This window comes from Asterias amurensis, chromosome 4 (genome assembly GCF_032118995.1).
Source record: "Asterias amurensis chromosome 4, ASM3211899v1".
NCBI lineage: Eukaryota > Metazoa > Echinodermata > Asteroidea > Forcipulatida > Asteriidae > Asterias > Asterias amurensis.
This window is the reverse complement of record NC_092651.1, coordinates 10,348,063-10,371,222: the sequence shown is the minus strand read 5'-3', so window position 1 is coordinate 10,371,222 and position 23,160 is coordinate 10,348,063. Positions and strand designations below refer to the sequence as shown.

Sequence of the window (23,160 nt, the reverse complement as noted above, 5' to 3'; positions counted from 1 at the left end):
ATGTGTGACAGTAACACTTCTAAGATTGTGTTGTCCTACTAGGGATTATTTTTAGGCGATATCTCAAAAGCGATACCACCTTTTGGTATGAAATGTTCGCATGTTATTTCTTTGTATCAGCTATATTGACATAAAATTGGAAAAATCTACTGGGGTCCATTTCACAAAGAGTTAGGACTAGTCCTAACTTAGGACTAGTCCTAGGAGATACACAAATTGCATGGATAGTCCTAAGTTAGGACAAGTAACTAGTCCTAACTCGAGATAAGACTAGTCCTAACTCTTAGTGAAATCCACCTCTGGTTCCAAAACCCAAAGGTATACTTTGCCTTAGATGAAAGGGTTATTCTGATAATGAATAATAATTTCACAACTAAACTGATGCTTCCTACAATACATTTTACTCAAATGTTACCAACATATAATGAAATAGCGGTTTGAGTTCAAAGCAGATTTTAGAATAGTTTAAGATTGACTTTTCTTCAAATCTAACAGCTATAGTCTTAAGCAGCATAAATGGAAAACCTTGCAAAATAATATCAAAAATAATTGGTTTTTACATGCACTTTATCATGGGGCATTACAAAGCGCACAGTATTTTGTCCAGCAAGGTATGTGGGGCTACATTTTGCGTATGAGACCTACTCCTTTGAAGCACCATGCAATGGTTTACAAGGTGCTGTGGTGCAATATGCTGCTAATCAAACCAGGGGTCGATTTCACAAAGAGTTAGGACAAGTCCTAACTTAGGCTAGGAGATATCAAAAATGTATAGTCAGGACGAGTTACTCGTCCTAACTCGAGATAGGACTAGTCTTAACTCTTTGTGAAATCCACCCCAGGTAAACCTGGGAGAACCCCTTCTCTTTAGGATGAGTGCACCGGGTTCTATTACGGGTACTACATGCAATACACAACACACACGGTCAAGGACTGGGATAAGGAATTTATAACTAGGTCAATACGATTTCAAAGTTGTGGCTTTGAAAGAAATTATTATCTTTATTATGAGCCCCTTAAAAGGGAAGGTACACGTTTGGTAATTAATAAGAACAATTGTCAAAGACCAGTCTTCTAACTTGGTGTATCCCATCATAACCATAAAATAACAAGCCTGTGAAAATTTTGACTCAATTGGTCGTCGAAGTTGCGAGAAAATATTGAAAGAAAAAACACCCTTGTTGGACGAATTCGTGTGCTTTCAGATAGGAATAAAAGACTTCTAGCTAGAAGTCTTTTAATATTTTAGTGAGAAATTACCTCTTTCTCAAAAAATACGTTACTTCAGAGGGAGTCGTTTCACACAGTTTTTTATACTATCAACAGCTCTCCAATGCTCGTTACCAAGTCAGCTTTTAATAGTAGCTTTTAAGTTAATATTTGTTTTGAGTAATTACCAAATGTGTACCTTCCCTTTAAGGTCATGCTTCGAGTGAAATGACAAATGATTCTGGCTAACCTTTTCAGCTGTTGGCGTTTGGTTGATCTTCCTGATTGGCTTAGACTGCTCTCGACTGCCGTAGACATTCCGCTGCATTGCAAGACGCTCAGTATTGGAAACTTCCCCATGGATAAATAACTGTAAGAGAGGACAAAAACAGATGTTTAAAGACAGTGGACACTATTGGTAATTACTCAAAATAACTATTAGCATAAAACCTTACTTGGTAACGAGTAATGGGGAGAGGTTGATAGTATAAAACATTGTGAGAATCGGCTCCCTCTGAAGTGGAGTAGTTTTTGAGAAAGAAGTAATTTTCCAGGAGTTTGATTTCGAGACCTCATATTTAGAATTTGAGGTATCTAAATCAAGCATCTGAAAGCACACAACTTCGTGTGACCATGGTGCGAAAAGGGTGTTTTTTCCTTTTATTAATATCTTGCAACTTCGACAACCTATTAAGCTCAAATTTTTACAGGTTTGTTATTTTGTGCATAAGTTGAGATAAACCAACTGTGAAGACTCGTCTTTGACAATTACCAATAGTGTCCAGTGTCTTTAAAATCGACACGTATCCTTATAGTACGGGGGAGGGGGAAAGACATAATACCAATAACAGAGTAACAATAAATCACCTTTTAAAGTGATTGCAAACGCCATACTAAAAATCAACCACATTGACACAACCAAGGGTGTCATCCATGCCATAATTTTCGTGACAAATTTCAACTCCAGAAAGGATTACCGATATGCGTGTTTTTAATTACAACTACAGCAGCCCAGCTGGCAGTAATTACTTGAACACATCACTGTCGTACTGTTTCAGCGAGAGAACACTCACATTTAAACTAGAATCAATTCTAAATAAAAAAGACAACAAAACAAGCACACACAGCTCTGACATGGTACTTTGGCTGGTAACCTTGTTCTGTTAAAGGAACATTACGGAATTGGTTTTGCTAGCAAAACAGTTGCTGGCAGTGTAAGCACTTTATGTAATCCACCATATACATAAACTGACAAACCTGTAGAAGTTTGAGATCGATCGGCCATCTGGGCCACTGAGAATAGTGAAAAAACTATTACAAATTTTGCATTGCACCGATGCCAAAACAAAAATGAATAAAATGCTCACTGAGCAATAAACTCCAAGCGCGAAATTAGGTTATCTATTTCTCATCAAATATGAAATTTCAGACAGAAATATTTCAAGGGATGTTTTTTACCATCATCATAATTAGACCATGTAAGTTTGATGTAAATCTGTGATCTTCACGATTTTCGTTTCTTACCAATTCTGTAACATTCCTTTAACCATAATTTTGTTGTGATTAGTTACTTTTTGTGTTTAAGCAGTTCTATTGAATTGGGCCCATGTGTGATACTGCTCATACTAATACCTACAGCTCAGCTATGGTCAGGATCAATAGCGCCCTCTTGTGTTTTTCTAAAAACTGAGGTAATCCTATTTTTAAGGCAGTGGACACTATTGGTAATTACTCAAAATAACTATATAGCATAAAACCTCACTTAGTAATGAGGAATGGGGAGAGGTTGATAGTATACAAATATTGACTGCTTCGAGTGCTATGGTTAAAACTATGACTCCCGAGGTGATCCCCGGAGCGTTCTATTTTCCCGAGGTGAAGCCGAGGGAAAATAGAACGCTCCGGGGATCACCAAGGGAGTCATAGTTTTTAACCATTGCACGAGTAAAAGCAGTCAATATTTGTTTTATAACACCCCAAACATTTCTAAATACTGTACTATTATTATTAAGTTACAGACCTGAATGCTACAATCCACGGACGACGCGAATACAGATTGCAAACACTTTTACTTACTGTGTTGCATGTAGTGTCGTGCAATCCGAAATGGTTACAGACTATTAATTTATCATCCTCGTACACGCAACGGACGTCTGGGTACTGCACGCTGTGTGCTAGTCTGTCGGACTAGCGCACGGCGCCGTGTGCTAGTCTTCGGACTAGCGCATGGCAAACCCACGCACTATCACACGGCCGTCGTCTAGCAAAACTAAGACATGTCATGTGACGCGCTCTAAACCAATGAGCAGGCAGAATACTTGCAAGGGGTGTTATAATATAAAACATTGTGAGAAACGGCTCCCTCAGAAGTAACGTAATTTTCGAGAAAGAAGTAGCTTTCCACGAATTTGATTTCAAGACCTCAGATTTAGAACTTGAGGTCTTGAAATCAAGCATCTGAACGCACACAACTTTGTGTCACAAGGGTTGTTTTTCTTTCATTATTATCTCGCAACTTCGACGACCAGTTAAGCTCAAATTTTCACAGGTTTGTTCTTTAATGCATATGTTGAGAATACACCAAGTGAGAAGACTGGTACTTGACAATTACCAATAGTGTCCAGGGTCTTTAATAAGTTTCCTGATTTTTCTTCTAACTACTGACTGCTCTTACCGATTGACTTTTTTTCTTCTTCTTTCTTTTGCTGGACTGTACCTCTCTCCATTGACTGTCGCTAATTTCTTTAGATGATTTCCTACAATGAAAATTGCATGTGTTTATGTACATGAATCTAATGAATTCTGAAAGATTTTCGGATATTGACAATTGAGTAAAGACCAAACTTTGATAGATCTTACATTTAGTCTATGAGAAACACTCAAGTGGTGTTAAAACTGCAGGCCACTAAATAAGGGAATAAAAGGGTAGCGACGAGTTCTTTAAAGGCTGTTTAAAAACAGGCAGGGTCGTTGGCGTGTGATGAGGGCCTTTATCGCACAGCAACGACCCTGCATGGTTTGTAACGGCCGTTTAGGAACGAGTCACTACTCTTTTACTCCCATTCATAAACACCCCCACTTGATGCACTCTCCACCAATAGGAATAGCGAAACTGTCTGAGGTATTTATGAATTTATTTTTTTGCAGATGTTATATTTGTAGGAGATAAAGAACAGTGTTTTTGTTCACTGATGCATCTATGCATTTGAGCACTGTATACTTAGGTAGGATTTGAGCCCATAACCTTCACCAAAGACCAAATGTTGGTCAAATGATTACAACTCAACTTCAGTGGTTATTTCTAATGTCACCTTTAAAAACAAAGTCTTCTGTGTTTTACGGAGGTTTTAATTGGAGATATGGGAGAAGAATGACTTTAAAGGAACATGTTGCCTTGGATCGGACGAGTTGGTCTATAAAAAGCGTTTGAAACCGTTTGTTATGAAATGTATATGTTTAGAAAGATGTTTTAAAAGTAGAATATAATGATCCACACAAGTATCACTCAAAATTGCACGGTTTTCTTTTTACGTCGCGAACTATCACCATCGGCCATTTATGGGAGTCAAAATTTTGACCCCCATAAATGGCCGACCGTGTTATTGGACGAGGTAAAAAGAAAACCACGCAATTTCGAGGCATATTTGTGTAGATCATTGTATTCTACTTTTACATCATCTTTCTAACCATATGCATTCTATAACAAACAGTCACAAAACGCTTTTCAAAGACCAACTCGACCGATCCAAGGCAACGTGTTCCTTTAAGCTAATTTATCTAAAAGAGCTCTGTCTTGAGGCGTGTTCCTATAGACCAATATCACGGTGCAGCCATCTTGAATTCTCCCATTGATATCAATGTTACCAAACCGAGGCTGAAAGAACAAAATAGTTTGGTTCCTAATTGCAAAATCATTATTAACATTCATTGTTATTTGATATGAGGAACATGACCAGAATGAAGGCATCGTGATAGAGGTCTATTGGACCCCTTTTTGCTGCCACACGGAAAGTTACTGTGACTGGATTTAGAAATATTCTACTGTGCGTTCCCACCTTGACTTATACTCTGCGACATTTAAATAGCGTTTTACAACATGGTCGCGGTAGGTTTACAGCGTGGAGCTGTTCCCATTGGACTTTTGAGCAGCCCTGTTAAGTTAGTGTGGCTGCCTTCCACGAACTCTTCCGGCCGGTTAGTTGTACATCACGGTCATGGTAAGTTGACAGGGAGGTCAGTTTACCATACATCCCCATAAGCCTTTTTGAGGTATGGCGGACATGATAGGAGTGTACTGTTTGGTTTTAGTGTATACCATAGAAATAGAACCCGGAGAACGCTGAGTGTCTCATTGTGCGTGCGGTTTCGTTGTGAGACCATTTTTACTGATGCGCACACGCCATTTTCGTAACGCGTGTATGGCAAAATATTTTGCCATACAATTTTGCCATACAATGACATCATCATAGACCAATGAAAACACTAGAAATGGTCTATGTGCGCTGACATCTTGCCATTTTGCCATACGCGCGTGTCACACAATGATAATTTTGCCATACGCGCGTATTGCGCGGTATTGGTACGTCGCGTCCACAGACGACACAGAGGGTGGTCGAGCTCAGCGTTCTCCGGGTTCTATTTCTATGGTGTATACACACCAATTTACCCAACCCTTATAGTTTTGTAGCATTGTGTCCGCCATTTCTCAAAAAGGCTTATTTAATTTTGTCATTTACAGAAAAGTTGTAAAAAAAAATGTCCAATGGGAACCTGGCTTTATTCTTACCATGAGTTATTGCTGTCCGCAGTGTTATTGTTGTGTTTATTCTCAATGTAGGAATCTCTAGATGGCTTGGTACTCTGCCTATCTGAGAGGCCACTGGAACTATTTGTTGACAGATATGATGTTTCAATGAAGGGATTTTGATCTGTAGATAGAGAAGAACACAGGCAATCAATGTCAGGAGACACTTTATGTAAAAGTACTTTTAGTAAGACACAAAACACAAATGTTCACAGATTTACACTAAAAGGAAGGTACATGTTTGGTAATTACTCAAAACAAATATTAACATTAAAACTGACTTGGTAACGAGCCTTGGAGAGCTGTTGATAGTATATAACCTTGTGGGAAATGACTCCCTCTGAAGTAACATAGTTTTTGAGAAAGAGGTCATTTCTCACTACAATATTAAAAGACTTCTAGCTAGAAGTATTTTATTCCTATCTGAAAGCACACGAATTCATCCAACAGGGGTGTTTTTTCTTTCATCATTTTCTCTCAGCTTTGACGACTAAATGAGCCCAAATTTTTACAGGCTTGTTATTTTATGCTTATGTTGGGATACACCAAGTGTGAAGACTGGTCTTCGACAATTACCAAACGTGTACAGTGCCTTTAAACTTACACGGTTAGATAATGATTTAATAGATGTAAATTTGCAAAGGGGATAAATAAGATTAATTTTGGTTTTACTCATAGGCTCAGTAGTCTAGTTGGTAAGACACAGCTCTAGAATTACAAAAGTTGGGCGTTCGTATCCCATCCAGAGTAATATGTCAGTGATTTTGTTTCACAGAGCTCAGAAAAGTACTGAGTATACAGTGCTTACACACATCGGGGTATATAGATAAGGTTGGTAGAAAGCTTCTCTTGGAATATTACTTGCTGAGGTGCTGTAATTTTTAGAAATGAGTAAAACAATTTCCCAAAAATAAATTTGGTCTCAGTGAGAAGAAAATTATTTTAGCATGTACAATGAATTTGCGCGACTCCCCTGAAAATATTGCTCAGTGATTTGCACTTTTCCTCTCAAAAACTTGACGACTAATGAAGCTGAAACTTCTACAGGTAAATTATATTACATACATCTTCATTCACAGTGAGTATGGATTCATGTCATGGCCAAACAATTTATCAACAAAAGGTATCATCAAAACCCTTTAAAGGCAGTGGACACTATTGGTAATTACTCAAAATAATTATTGGCATATAACCTTTCTTGGTGACAAGTTATGGGGAGAGGTTGATGGTATAAAACATTGTGAGAAATGGCTCCCTCTGAAGTGGAGTAGTTTTTGAGAAAGAAGTAATTTTCCACGAATTTGATTTCGAGACCTCAGATTTAGAACTTGAGGTCTCGAAATCAACCATTTAAACGCACACAGCTTCGTGTGACAAGGTTTTTTTTCTTCTTTTATTATTATCTCGCAACTTCGATGACCGATTGAGCTCAAATTTTCACAGGTTTATTTTATGCATATGTTGAGATACACCAACTGTGAAGGCTAGTCTTTGACAATTACCAATAGTGTCCACTGCCTTTAAGTCCCAATCAAGAAATCTAAAGCTATGACCTACCACCGAACTGATGGCTTCTGCTTTTACTACGTGGCCAGGTGGAAACTCCTCCTTGATGCCCTATGCTGAGGCTTGCTTTCTCTGCATACGTTGCCTGCTGTAGTTGTCTGTCTTGCTGCTGCTGCTCTTGTTTCTGTTGATGGTCTCTCAATTTGAAGGACTGGTTTTCTCTGATCTGAAATAGGGAGACGTATAACGGCACGTCAGTCAATGTACATCACCAAAGTGCAAGTTGCGTTACATTGAAGTAAAAATGTATATTCCTTCCTCCATGATTGAAGTATATGAAATTGTTAATTAGGATGGTCTGCAGTCAAGTGGGCTTATTTTCTTTCTGTTAAGCAGGCAACCCTTGGACGATTGGATGGCGCATCACTCCCGGTATTTCTTTATTTGATCATGCATCACACAGGCATGTTTTGCAGATTTTTTTCTCCGCTTGAGAACAACAATGTTTTTATGTAGAATATTTTAAAAGTGATCTTTCACAAAAAAGGGTCGCTGGTTTTTGTTCTCCAATGTTTACAAGTCAGCGTATAGACCATGTGAACCTTGTCTACAATAAGTGTGACTTTGTACATTCTTTCAATATTCTGGCAAGCAATATACTACACTGGTCCTAAGGGAAAGTTGACATTTTGTGTCATAATTTACACATAAAACCAAGAGTTATGAAAGTAAAAGCTGGACAAGTTTTGAGATGTGCCCCCTTTCATCATATCGAAAGTTGATAAGAATTAGACAGTGCAATCTCCATAGATTTTATGTTTTCTTCCATTGAGCTGTGTACACATCATGCCTGCAGGAAGTCCAGGCTCTGTGGCTCTTTTGTAAACATGTGATGTCAGGGTCACATCGTCTATAAGCCGCCCAACGAATGAACCGCAGCAGTATTTTGAAAGGCCAAATTCAATGTACCTATATAAGTCGTGGCCTTTATGCCAAAGAATATAATTTTAAAAAACTAGTTCCCGATCACTTTTTTAATGGTCTTACCTCCTGCTCATCGGGTTTCGGTGTCTGTATAATGCGTCCCTTGTAAGCAACTGAGCCCTCATACTTCTTCTTGCCAGACTTTGGCTTCCGTTGGACGTCTGGTTCAGTTGAAGTATTCTGGGCGCTTGAAACACCCTGTGTCAACGGAAACGGAGGAGGTTAAAACCTGTGCACAATTTCATAGAACTGCTAATGCAGAAAATACTGCTTAAAGCCATTGGACACTTTCGGAACAGAAAAAAAAAGAAAAAAAGTGCACAGATTTACAAATAACTTACAGGGTTTACAGAAGGTAATAGTGAAATACTTCTCTTGAAATATTATACCATGAAATGCTTTACTTATTGGAAAACATTAAAACAATTATAAACTCTTTATATCGAGAATTACAAGGGTGGGTTTTCCCGTTATTTTCTCCCAACTCCGATGACCGATTGAGCCTAAATTTTCACAGGTTTGTTATTTTATATATAAGTTGTGATACACGAAGTGTGGGCCTTTGGGTCACACTGTTTACCGAAAGTGTCCAATGGCTTTAAACAGTTCCTGCTTCGTAAAATTAAGCAGGATTTAATAAGCCACACATAGTACGCGTGAGATGGTATTTTGGCTGGCAACCTTATTCTGGTAAGTATAATTTTGTTATGCATAGCTACTTTTTGTGCTAAAGCAGCTCCATGAAATTGGGCCCTGGTTGGTGATCTTACACAAAGTTTAACATAAAAAAATGTGTTTTTCAGCTGCAGTTCCAGAGACTGAAACAGAACCAAGGCCTGTGATTTTAGCGCTGGGCCAGTAAACTGTTATTTTTTAATAATAACACCTCACATTATAAAATTAAATTGACAATTCAAACAATCTTTCAATTGGTACTCATTACAAAAATGAGATCTTAAATCTTCTCTTAATGCTTGTTAAAAAAAAACACTCAAATGTGAACTTGTGTAGATAGTCTTTTTGTGAGATTCCGATCTTGTAACAACTTCTCTGGTCCAGCAATCTTGTATCTAGCACACCATCTCATCTATTAGGTTTTAGGATCAATTTCATTTTAAATTTCATAGCTGTCCTACCTTAAGAATGCTTTTCTTTTCAGTGGGCTGTGGGTTTGGTCTAGTCACAGACTCACTGGCTTCCTGACTGCCAGTGTCTTTATGATCCACAGACTTGTTGGTACCCAGACTCCCCTCAAGCTGTTCCCTTGGGGAAACCTTAGGAGAGATGTTGGGTGAGCCATTCAAGGATCCTTCTTTAGACCGGTTCCCTCCATGGATGCTGTCCTGGCAAGAATCCGTGTTTGGAGCAAGATACCTTGGGGTTTCTGAGGTATTAGACAAAGGATGTCTATTCCCGTCAAAAGAAAGCTTCAGTTTACTTGCAACAGGAATAAGAGGAAGTTCTCTCTCGACGAGATTAGAGCTTTGTTCAAGGTTGTTGGTCTGATTTGAATTTGAACCACTACCCTCAAGCCCCCTTCTCTTGCCATCATGGAAGTTTATAGAGGATTGCTTAGGCTCAACAGCCGGTTGACGCGGGTCGCTAAATAGCACAAAGCTGTTGCTGTCCGATTGAGTGGGTTCACTTTCAAAATACCGCTGAATGTTTTCACTGACTGTGCCGGGTAGGGAGTCTTTGGATGCAGACTTTGCCGCCGCGGTGTTATTTTTCTTGTCATGGTTTTTGAAGTACTTCGACGGAGGTATGTTGGATCCCATGGGGTTCGGTATGGCGTTTTCTTTATCGGTAGCATCTTCTCTCAGTCTGTTGTTTTTAAGATCCTCAGATGCTACCTTGCGGACTTCGTCATCCCTCGGGGAGAGGGCGCCCTCGTGTGATCCACTATCCACATTGTTTGTATCGGTATAACCATGGTACTTGGAGGTCACTTTCGTGTTTGCGTATTTCCCGAGGTGCTTTGCGAATGATTCCGACGGTCCCTTGCTGTGCGCGGATTTGGCGAGGCTGTACGATGTCCGCTCGTGGGGTTTCTCGTTCCGAGTCTCATGAGTTCTCTCTCCTCTGGCTATCCTCTCCATTTGAGTTTCAACATGAGGCTCTGGGTGAGGCTCCTCTGTGGAGTACCTCGTGGGCTCCGTTGGGTGGCCGGCCTCCCCTGGTTTGTCCCAGTGGATGGGAGGGGACTTGGATTGCACAGCCTTCTGTTGGCTTCTCCAAGTCTCCACGTTGCTGTTCGTTTCCGCCTGGAGTTGCTGTTGTTTCTTCTTGCTGGACTTGAGGAACTTCAGATGGGCGGCTGGGATCTGAATGCTGTTGCTTGCTGTGGCGTCTTCTTGGGATGGCTTCTGGTTGTAGGAATAATCATCCTGAGATGTCCCAACAGTATTTTTATTTGGATTTACTCCTGATAGGACTTCCTCTTTAGGCTCCTTGACAAATCCAAGCTTGGGACCATTTCTGTATTGCACAGATAAAAATATGAATTAAAGGGTACGGTTCATTTTGCACAACATAAAACACAAATAGATTTTCATTAAACTTACACGGTTTCAAGATAAGGATGGTAGAAAGCTTCTATTCATTTTAAGTATTACGTGCTGAGGTGCTGTAGTTTTTGAGAAATTCACAATTATATAGAAATAGTTTTGGTCTCAGTGAGACAAAAACTGTTTGAGCAGGTATAAGGGATTTCCACGACTTTCCTGAAAACATTGCTCTGTAATTTTCACTATTTTTTTAAAAACCCGACAACTTAGATTCATGTTATGGCCGAAAACTTGATCCACAAGAGGTACCAAAACACTGAAAAAGAATACCTCACTCAAATAATAAAGACTTCAGGCCTGAAGCCTTTTTCAGGCATCCGAAAGCACACAAATTTATGCAACAAGAGTGTTTTTTTTCTAACATTATTTTCTTGCAAATTCGATTACCAATTGAATCCAAATTTTCACAGAGTGAGTTATTTTATGCAGATGTTGGGATACATCAAATGAGAATACTGGTCTTTGACAATTACCAAACACGTCCAGGGGTCCAGATATACAAATTGCAAGTTAGGACGAGTAACAGGTCCTAACTCGAGACAAGACTAGTCCTAACTCTTTGTGCAATCCACCCAAGTGCCTTTAATTGCACTGCAAATAACTTACTTGGATGGAATCTTCTCAAATTGTCTGGATGAATAGGCAGACTTGGGTCTTGGAAGATCTCGATGGAGTAACCTTTCAGTATGGAATGCTCTATGCTCCAAACACTGCTCAATAGTGAACCGATCTGATGGCTCTAAGCGAAGAACATTCTAGTGGAAAGTTTAACAAGTTGGTTATAAAACACGTCAAAGATGGCTCAGAGCAAAACAACATGCTACTGGAGACTATCTTACTTCCAGAGGTGAGCCGAACCAGATAGATCAGGAGCGATTTTAGTCGTTCCGAATGATTGCAACAATCGATCTTCCAACTTCTAGTGTGCCTGACACTCCTATCTGTTTAAGATTTCAAACTTTTCAAGTACTAAATTCATAATTTGATGCGTCTGTCTGAAATGGGTGTTAAACACCAAGGTCACACGTTATCAAAGCTATCGCAGTGTTCTCATTTAAGAAAGATGACACAATGCAACCTTCTTACACCAGATATGAGCAGAACTCTGTGGCATACCAATATTCCATAAATTATGTATCAAAATGGTAGGCACAGAATGGTAGGCACACAACCACACAAAGTGTTATAAAGCCAACGTTTATAAGTATCGTGTCACCTGATCTAGACCATCTGCTATGCAAAATGTTTAGGGTTGTATGCGATTTGCTGGCTTAAACCAACCGGCTGGCTTAAACCAACTGGCCACTCAAATACTGTCCATCTAATCTATGGACAAATGTCATTTTTTTTATAATGGACAAACAGTTATTAATTTGTTATACAGATGGCAACATTTCACTTTAAGTTAGGTGAAGTATATTAAGTAGTACAGGTGACGTATTATGGAGCAATGTATTAAGCCTCTTTCACAAAAGAACCAAACTGTCTGTTCCATATTTTGCACACCACACGTCGCAAATTTGTGATTTTATTACACCGATGCGATTTTGGTGCAACAACCATCGTTTACAGATCTTGCGGGAAACAAGCTTTGGACCATTCTGCAAAATGCACATCCACTGTATGACTACTGTTCACAGAGCTGCTTAACGGCTGCTTTTGTGCTTACTACGTAAGTTTCCATTTTTTAGCGCTACTAACCTTCTGGTGCTTACTGTGTCAAAATAAATGACGTTACAATGCAAATCCGAGGTGAATGCCACCTAATTTTCTTGCTATCTCGTTATAAGCTTATGCTAAAGCAAACTTTTCTTGCCATTATTAGCACAAACAATAAAAGCAGCGCTATGAAATTTGCCAATGTTGAAATTGGCCAAAGTATTAAAGGAACACGTTGCCTTGAATCGGACGAGTTAGTCTATAAATAGCTTTCAAAACCGTTTGTTATGAAATGCATATGGTTGGAAATATGTTTTAAAAGTAGAATGTAATGATCCACACAAGTATCAATCAAAATTGCACGGTTTTCCTTTTACTTTGCGAACTAACACAGTCGGCCATTTATGGAAATTTGATTCCCATAAATGGCCGACCGTGTTTGTCAATGAGGTAAAAGGAAAACCGTGCAATTTTGAGTGATACTTGTGTGGATCATTGTACTCTACTTTTAAAACATCTTTCCAACCATATGCTTTTCATAACAAACCGTTTCAAAAGCTTTTAATAGACCAACTCATCCGATTCAAGGCAACGTGTTCCTTTAAATGAACACCATTGCAGACATTGAAGACTAGAACTATTCTTACCTTCATAAAATCTATGCTGACACTGTTAACAACTCCTGAATATTTTCTCTCCAATGTCTGAGGTTCAGAAACTGATGGAAACTAAGGAATAAATACACAACAAACAAATCTTACGCATTACAATTGAGGAAAAACATCTAAATTGTTTAATTGTTGGGTTACAGCAGTTCAATATCAACAAAGAACTGATTTTAAAGAACTGATTATTCATGATGTTGCTGATACCCTTTAATAGATGGAAAATTTGCATCGGATATAAAGAATATTAATTTTGGTTTCACCCATATACACTGATATGTGTACCCACTGTATAATCAGTACTTTTCTGAGCTCTGTGGAAAAAATTCACAGGCATATTAAGGGCCTACTTGGGTGGGATTCGAACCCAAAACCTTTGCAATTTTAAAGAAGTGTCTTACCAACTAGACCACCGAGATTGCCCGGTAGCTAGAGGCAGTTCGAATCTTTATTTTTTTTTGTAAAGCCAAAATTATTGCAGATACCCATTAAATGTGTTCATGGCGTCCTCCAAGTGCAGTAAGAGATTAAATAATAGTAACAGATGCTCGTCCACAATATCATGGTATGAAACACCCACATCCTTACTACTAAGTACAGACTTTTTGAAGAGTTCCCTCATGGAGCACAAAAGTGACACCAGCTTTGATTAATGAGGAATTAATGATTAATCCTAATTAAGGGAGCCGGCAATCCTAGCCACCAGACGGACCAGCCACTTTAGCACTAGACTAGGGGGTGCAATGAGCCTCTGTCACCATCAAGTACATCGTTAGAGTGGAGTGGGTCCACTCAAGTTGTTAAAGCACAGTGTTTATTGATTCCGTTTCAATTAAAGAGCTTTCCACACTCAAACAATGACATAGCTGTGATTTATTTCTAGTTCATGCAGGCCTTTTACTTCACGGAGTCATGCCTCTGCTCATTGCCTTGGTGCCTTTGAAATGCTCCAGTAGAAATTTATTATTTCCTCATAGGGTGCCCCAAACCATGGAGAAAATGCCTTGGTGCCCTTGCCCTTAAAAAAAACCCCAGCATACATGCCTTTTCATATTTTAAGAAAATACTCTTTGCCAACATATTGTTACTGAGCCCAGAGAACTAAACACCAGGCAACCCAACCTTACTGAGCCCAGAGAACCCAGGCTCAATAACTTAATATCAAGCAACTCATCCTTACTGAGCCCAGAGAACCCAGACTCAATACCTAAACATCAAGCAACTCATCCTTACTGAGCCCAGAGAACCCAGGCTCAATACCTAAACATCAAGCAACTCATCCTTACTGAGCTCAGAGAACCCAGGCTCAATACGCCCAGAGAACCCAGGCTCAATACCTAAACATCAAGCAACTCATCCTTACTGAGCTCAGAGAACCCAGGCTCAATACCTAAACATCAAGCAACTCATCTTTACTGAGCCCAGAGAACCCAGGCTCAATACCTAAACATCAAGCAACTCATCCTTACTGAGCCCAGAGAACCCAGGCTCAATACCTAAAGTACAAGCAACTCATCCTTACTGAGCCCAGAGAACCCAGGCTCAATACCTAAACATCAAGCAACTCATCCTTACTGAGCCCAGAGAACCCAGGCTCAATAGCTAAACATCAAGCAACTCATCCTTACTGAGCTCAGAGAACCCAGGCTCAATACGCCCAGAGAACCCAGGCTCAATACCTAAACATCAAGCAACTCACCCTTACTGAGCCCAGAGAACCCAGGCTCAATACCTAAACATCAAGCAACTCATCTTTACTGAGCCCAGAGAACCCAGGCTCAATACCTAAACATCAAGCAACTCATCCTTACTGAGCCCAGAGAACCCAGGCTCAATACCTAAACATCAAGCAACTCATCCTTACTGAGCCCAGAAAACCCAGGCTCAATACCTAAACATCAAGCAACTCATCCTTACTGAGCCCAGAGAACCCAAACTCAACTAAACATCAAGCAACTCATCCTTATCCTGAGCCCAGAGACACTTGGGTTCTTCTCAAACAGTACCATCTGGTAGTTGGGTAGAGTAGAGCTCCCATAATCGAGCAACTAATCCTTACAAAGCCCAGTGAACCCAGGCTCTATACCTAAACAACAAGCAACTTCTCCTTACTTAGCCCAGAGTACCCAAACTCGACTAAACATCAAGCAACTCATGCTTACCCTTAGCCCGGAGAATCTTGGGTTCTTCTCAAACAGTACCATCTGGTAGTTGGGTAGAGTAGAGCTCCTATAATCGAGCAACTAATCCTTACAACGCCCAGTGAACCCAGACTCTATACCTACACAACAAGCAACTTATCCTTACTTTAGCCCAGAGTACCCAAACTCGACTAAACATCAAGCAACTCATGCTTACCCTTAGCCCGGAGAATCTTGGGTTCTTCTCAAACAGTACCATCTGGTAGTTGGGTAGAGCTCCTATAACCTTCTGTATGATGTAGAGTTGATCTATTTCACTCTCTCCAGGGAAGAGTGGTTGTCCGTCACTCAGCTCCCCTAAGATACATCCTATAGACCAGATGTCTACTGCCTTGCCATATGGAGCACTTCAGAGAACAAAAATTCAAAATATCAAACTTATTAATATGACACCAAGTAGGTAATCATGATTTTAAAGGCCACTTCAAGGTGTGGGTTACAATCAATTATTTATCCAGGGGACGTTGCCACCTACTCCGGGGGCTGAAACAGGGTTACCCCTCCATCAGAAGCCTGGCTGGTAGAGCGGAAAAGCACTACCTCCCCAATTGTTTATGATAATCAGGTATTTATATAGTGCCTTTACAAAAAATCAAAGCGCTGAACAAAATAATCTCAGTATCCGTTGAGTTAAATGGGAATGTAATTGGGGCTCAAAATTAACACTGGACCGCAGGCCCGAGGCCAGTGTTTTTAGCATCTGGCCAGTAAACCAGGCATGTTTCTTTGAGTATAAGGACTACATGTACATATGGTTTAAAGGCAGTGGACACTATTGGTAATTACTCAAAATAATTATTGGCATAAAACCTTTCTTGGTGACGAGTAATGGGGAGAGGTTGATGGTATAAAACATTGTGAGAAACGGCTCCCTCTGAAGTGCCATAGTTTTCGAGAAAGAAGTAATTTTCCACGAATTTGATTTCGAGACCTCAAGTTTAGAACTTGAGGTCTCGAAATCAACCATCTAAACGCACACAACTTCGTGTTGCAAGGGTTATTTTTCTTTGATTATTATCTCGCAACTTCGATGACCGATTGAGCTCAAATTTTCACAGGTTTGTTATTTTATGCATATGTTGAGATACACCAACTGTGAAGGCTAGTCTTTGACAATTCCCAATAGTGTCCACTGACTTTAAGCTTCACAATATGTTTAAGGCTATTTATTAATAACAATTTTTCAGATTTTCCAAGGTAAAAACAATTAGGAAAAACAGACTCAAATAGGAAAAATATGATGCCTGGTAAACTTATGACCGGACAAGTCTGGCAGTCTTGTGTCTATAAAGAATAACACTGCCTCATCTTTAATTTTCAGTTATGTTCAAATATTGACTTTAAGTCAAATCTTTCAAAGCTTAATAAAATTTAATCTTATAACACACCTCTTGCATGTTCTGTATTCTGGTTGGCTGAAACACGGTCACGTGGGGTGAACTAACATTGTCTAGTAATCACACGGGCATGTTTTGAGGGAATATGAATAGTGCCCGCCGGGCACTAGTCTTTTAAAATAGTGCCTGGTTACAGCGCCCTCTCTTGACGTGAACCTTGAACTGCAACTAAAAAACTTTCTTTCTTTTCCAAGTTTCTTTTCATATTTCACATTTAAAACATAGGTGTTCTAAAACACATATTGACTGGCATAACGCGGGCCTGTGAGTGACCAGAAAAAGGGGACCTCTGGAAATAGGTCCCTCTTCTGGTCACTCAAAGTCCCTCGGGGGAATAGACATGTATGTCTACACACTAGTTACCTCATTGCCAGTCAATATGTGTATGATATTCAAGGAAGTAATGAATAGCTTACCCAAGGAGTAGCTCTGGTGAGCGATACCAGCGTGTAGCTACATAGTCTGTGTAGTTCCCTGTACCATTACCACCCAAGTTACGAGCGAAACCTAGAAGAGAGGACAAAAAATATTAAAGGTAAAACTTGCTGTTAACATGTGCAGTTACCAGCCAGCAGGGTCAGGGCCCAATTTCATAAAGCTGTTCTGTGCCTTTAAAACAATCGCACATCTGTAAACAGTTTTGTCCAAAGGCCCACACTTCGTGTATCACAACTTATATATAAAATAACAAACCTGTGAAAATCGGTCATTGGAGTCGGGAGAAAATAACGGGAAAACCCACCCTTATCTTCCGCACGTTTTGCTGTGTCATGACATGTGCATAAAATAAATCCGTTATTCTCGATAACGAGAATTGAGAATTGTTTGAATGTTTTCTCAAAAAGTAAAGCATTTCATGGAATAATATTTCAAGCGAAGTCTTTCACCATTACCTACTGTAAACCCTGTAAGTTATTTGTAAATCTGTGAATTTTTATTTTTGTTCTGTTCAGAAAGTGTGAAATGACTTTAAAAAGGCACAGAACACAATTACTAATTACTCAGAATAGCTGTTAGCATAACAACTTACTTGGTAAAAAGCAATAGAGAGCTGTTGACAGTATACAAATATTGACTGCTTCGAGTGCTATGGTTAAAACTATGACTCCCGAGGTGATCCCCGGAGCGTTCTATTTTCCCGAGGCGAAGCTGAAGGAAAATAGAACACTCCGGGGATCACCGAGGGAGTCATAGTTTTTAACTATTGCACGAGTAAAAGCAGTCAATATTTGTTTTATAACACCCCAAACATTTCTAAATACTGTACTATTATTATTAGTTACAGACCTGAATGCTACAATCCACGGACGACGCGAATACAGATTGCAAACACTTTTACTTACTGTGTTGCATGTAGTGTCGTGCAACCGAAATGGTTACAGACTATTAATTTATCATACAACGGACGTCTGGGTACTGCACGCCGTGTGCTAGTCTGTCGGACTAGCGCACGGCGTCGTGTGCTAGTCTTCGGACTAGCGCATGGCAAACTGACGCACTATCACACGGCCGTCGTCTAGCAAAACTAAGACATGTCATGTGACGCGCTCTAAACCAAGCAGAATACTTGCAAGGAGTGTTCTAATATAACTTATTGTGAGTAATGGCTCCCTCTGAAGTAATGTAGTTTTTGAGAAAGAAGTAAATTCTCACTCTAGTACAAAAACACTTCAGGCCTGAAGCCTTTTATCAGGCATCTGGAAGTGCACAAATTTGTGCAACAAGGGTGTTTTATCTTTCATGACTCTCATGCATCTTCCAAGACCAATCGAGTCCAAATTTTCACAGGTTTGTTTTGGGGATATACAAAGTGAGAACACTTGTTTTTAGCAATTACTACAGGCTGAGAGAAACGAATCATCCAACATTTTAAATCTCTAATTAACACGATAAAAGACAACTAACCAAAATCACAGAGCTTCAAAATGTCATTTTCACTGATCAGCAAATTTTCCGGCTTGATATCTGAAATGAAAATAAATACCCAATCAAATTGTTAAATGAAGAAATTTGAGCTGTACTTCTTCTTACACAACAGCTGTTGATCATGGCTCAAAATTTTCACTGCACCGCAGGCCTAAGGTTAGTTTTTTTTTTCATCGGGCCAGTGAATTTATTAATAGACAAGTCCAGCAGTCTTGTGGCTCTTTATTTAAACAAAATTATGTTCAAATGTTGACTTCAGTCGGATAAATGTCTTGGAATTCTGTTGAGTATTCATGAAAGGTGTTTGCATAAAGTACATCTAAAAACTGTTTAATTGTGGCACTGTGTACAAAGTTCCCCCCCCCCATTTGATTTTGGTCTTTTGAAAATTTGAAAATATTTGAGCAACAAGACCTGCAATCTTGTGGATTGCCCCCTCCCCCAAAACAATTAATAACATAAAAAATCAAGCCCTTTTACATACTTAAAAAAAATTCATGAAATTAGTTCCTAATATTTCATAAAATTAGTATTTTATTTCACTATTTTACTGCCAGTTTTCTTTCTTGATCGGTCGACCCCTTTTGCCAGACATCATCACAATATTCTTGGTTGCACTATTTCCGAAGTCAATGTCCTTCCCTATGTGTTATAAAGTGCAGTTGGGTAATTTAAGGCGATGCTCTGTTTACATGCTTACGACGATCATAATCGCTCGGCAACAACACACATTATGACTGTTACCATGGTAACCTACCTCTATGGATGATGTCATTCTGATGACACCAATGGATTGCCTTCAGCAACTGATAGACATAACTCCTGGAACCAAGAAGGGAAAGAAGAATTTTCAGATTATAGAACATTTGTTGGTGGGATTTTATATTGCAGAAGAGCAAAATTCTTTCCCATTTTTATACTTCTGAAAATATAGTAAAACCCCTTTTCACCATACGCTATGAGAGACTATTGAATGCTAAATGGCAGCATACTCATCAGGTAAATTTCCATTGTTTACGTAGTTCTGAGCCGCGCACATTACCAAGAACAATGGACTTTACCAGGTAAGTCTGCTTCCACCTTGGCACATGTACAATTTGCGACTGGTTTGCTGCTTATTTCAGCCAAGCAGAAGATTGTCAAGCAGTACTTTTTTGCTTAAGGGCCCTGGGATACATTCACTCTGATTTAGGAAACCCTCCGAGCTTATTAACGGTTCCCTGCTGGGACTCTTGCTGTGAAAAGTGCACTTGGGTTACCAAGCTGCCTTTTGTGCCACTGCGCTCATGGTCACAGTCACGTAGTTGGCTTTGACAAACTTAACAATTGATGTTTACAAATGTTCCCGCCCGCACTGAAAAGACTGTTACTTGACATGACAAATTGCACCACACAGTCATAAGGAGAATGAATGAATGGAATGTAACATCAATCACTGAGCTGGAACTCTCATGACTTGATCACCGAGGCATGGCTACAATAAGCACTCCCTCATTAAAGGCACTGGATACTATTGGTAATTACTCCAAATTATTGTTCACACAAGAACTTAAACAAGCAATGGACAGCTGTTGATAGTATTAAACATTGTGAAAAATGGCTCTAGAGCTCTGAAGCAAGAGGTAATTTCTCACTCAAACAATAATAAAAGACTTCAGACCTGAAGCCTTTCATTAGGAATTTGAAGCCTTTTGTTAGGCATCTGAAAGCACACAAACTTGTGCAACAAGGGTGTTTTTTCTTTCATTATTATTCTCATGCAACTTTGATGACCAATTGAGTCCAAATTTTTCACAGGTTTTATATGTTATGCTATGTTTAGATACACCAAGTGAGAATACTGGTCTTTAACAATTACCAAAGGTGTCTAGTGCCATGACAGAAGTTCATCAGGCTGGTAAAATATCAACTTAATAAATGAATTTTTTGTGAACAGCGCCACCAACGGAGAATAACTAGTGAAACTAGTCAAAACGTAAACGATAATTTCGCGAGTATTGGCTGAGTTTCATAGAAAATTCATTTATTAAGAGTGTATAGTGCCCTTAATGACATGTAGTAGAATTTGAAAAGGTACATTCAATGGGTCAGTCGAATCGTACATGAATAGCCTCGGCATTAAATCGACTCACATGAAAGGAATAGCGTAACAATACCTTCCTGAAAAGTCACAGGGTGAATAGTTTTCCAAAGTTGTCTGACAAAAGGGAAAGGGTTTCTAGGCGTTCTTAAGTATTGGAATGCACTGGGGGGATTGCATTGTGGTGCATACTAGGAGTTGTTTATTTAGCGGAGAATTAACGGCTAACTCTTGTGAATTTGATACTTGATATGTTGATTTAAGCTTGATGTATCAGTTAGCAGATATGAGGTTAGTAAAGTTCATCAAACTGTAGTTGCTAACACGACCGCCAAAACGTTGTACTCAAAGCATAATAATGAGGACATGTGAGATGGTATTCTAGCTGGTAAACTTACACTGGTAAACATAACTTTGTTGTGCTTAGCTACTTTTTGTTCTTAAGCAGCTCTATGAAATTGGGCCCTGGTCATTGAGACAAAAACATGCATGTAATCTTTCTCAACAACCTGGGGAGTATACAACTATTAAAAGCATCTTTCTCAAAGACACAAATGACATGACTGAGACTCAAACTCACACCCCGATGACTGAACCACCATGGGCCAATTTCATAAGCACAAAAAGTAGCTAAGCATAACATAATCATGCATATTATAACACCCCTTGCAAAGATTCTGCCTGCTCATTGGTCTAGAGCGCGTCACATGACATGTCTTAGTTTTGCTACACGACGGCCGTCGGTTTGCCATGCGCTAGTCCGAAGACTAGCACATGGCGCCGTGCGCTAGTCCGACAGACTAGCACATGGCGCCGTGCGCTAGTCCGACAGACTAGCACACAGCGTGCAGTACCCAGACGTCCGTTGCGTGTACGAGTATGATAAATTAATAGTCTGTAACCATTTCGGATTGCACGACACGACATGCAACACATTCAGCAAAAGTGTTTGCAATCTGTATTCGCGTCGTCCGTGGATTGTAGCATTCAGGTCTGTAACTTAATAATAATAGTACAGTATTTAGAAATGTTTGGGGTGTTATAAAACAAATATTGACTGCTTTTACTCGTGCAATGGTTAAAAGCTATGACTCCCTCGGTGATCCCCGGAGCGTTCTATTTTCCCTCGGCTTCGCCTCGGGAAAACAGAACGCTACGGGGATCACCTCGGGAGTCATAGTTTTATCCATAGCACTCGAAGCAGTCAATATTTGTATACTAGAGTAAGGTTACCAGCAAAAATAACATTCCATATATACAATATGTCACTTGTATCTTACTTTTTGCCTGCTTAGCTGAAATATCTTTAGAAGTAAATTCTGCTTAAGCAGCTCTATGAAAATGGGCTCTGAACTTGAATCTGACAAGCCACAGCGTAGTTAAGTTTTTATGGCAAACTAGTTTATTTCTGTACTTTTCTTAAAATATCATATATATTTTTAGTAAAGGCTGTTTGCTATGAAAGGGCAGTGCAGTTAATTTCTCTTTAGACATCTTACCTGACTTTCTCTGGTGGTACTCCATTGGGCAGCTCCTCCAGCAGCTCAAGCATATTCTGAAATAACAATAAATGATACCAATAACTAAATAAAACAATTTAATAAAATAAAACTAGGGCACAAAGTTTGGGGGAGGGGGAAATCTGCAACACTACAGGGCATTGTAGCTAAAAATATTTTCTGGACCAGAATTTTTTTACAAGACCAGTCATGAAAAAAATGCTTTTTAAACTGTGTCAAGGCACTAATGGTAATTGCACAAACAAATTGTAGGCATAAATTTTACTTGGGAAAAAGCAATGGAGAACTGTTGATACTATATAACATTGTGAGAAACAGCTCCTCTGAAGTAACGTTGTGTTTGAGAAAGAGGTCATTTCTCACTCAAATATTAAAAGACTTAAGACCTGAAGCTTTTTTATGGCATCTAAGACGTACACCAATTTGTGCAACAAGGTTTTTTTTTTCTTTCATTATTCTCTTGCAACTTGGATTTAACCAAATGAGTCAAAATTGGTTATTTTATGCATTTAAAATGTTGGTATACACCAAGTGAGAATACTTGTCTTTGACAATTAGCAAAGGTTACTTAATGATTAAAGCCATTATACACTTTCGGTAAACAGTATTGTCCAAGTCCCACACTTCGTGTATCACAACTTA

At 39.3% G+C, this 23,160-nt stretch overlaps 1 protein-coding gene across 1 annotated transcript in view; it reads right to left on the bottom strand.

Annotated features, from left to right (window-relative positions):
• LOC139935710 (uncharacterized) overlaps window positions 1-23,160 on the bottom strand; it is a 45,710-nt gene that overhangs the window by 8,872 nt on the left and 13,678 nt on the right. Inside the window, exons 7-19 of the mRNA XM_071930248.1 lie at window positions 22,498-22,553; window positions 19,676-19,740; window positions 18,898-18,957; window positions 17,409-17,499; window positions 15,753-15,942; window positions 13,377-13,457; window positions 11,677-11,825; window positions 9,640-10,981; window positions 8,567-8,701; window positions 7,571-7,745; window positions 5,996-6,137; window positions 3,884-3,965; window positions 1,460-1,579 (exon numbers count right to left, since the gene is read on the bottom strand). Of these exons, the coding sequence (XP_071786349.1) occupies window positions 1,460-1,579; window positions 3,884-3,965; window positions 5,996-6,137; window positions 7,571-7,745; window positions 8,567-8,701; window positions 9,640-10,981; window positions 11,677-11,825; window positions 13,377-13,457; window positions 15,753-15,942; window positions 17,409-17,499; window positions 18,898-18,957; window positions 19,676-19,740; window positions 22,498-22,553 (2,688 nt within the window). The remainder of the gene's footprint in view (window positions 1-1,459; window positions 1,580-3,883; window positions 3,966-5,995; window positions 6,138-7,570; window positions 7,746-8,566; window positions 8,702-9,639; window positions 10,982-11,676; window positions 11,826-13,376; window positions 13,458-15,752; window positions 15,943-17,408; window positions 17,500-18,897; window positions 18,958-19,675; window positions 19,741-22,497; window positions 22,554-23,160) is intronic.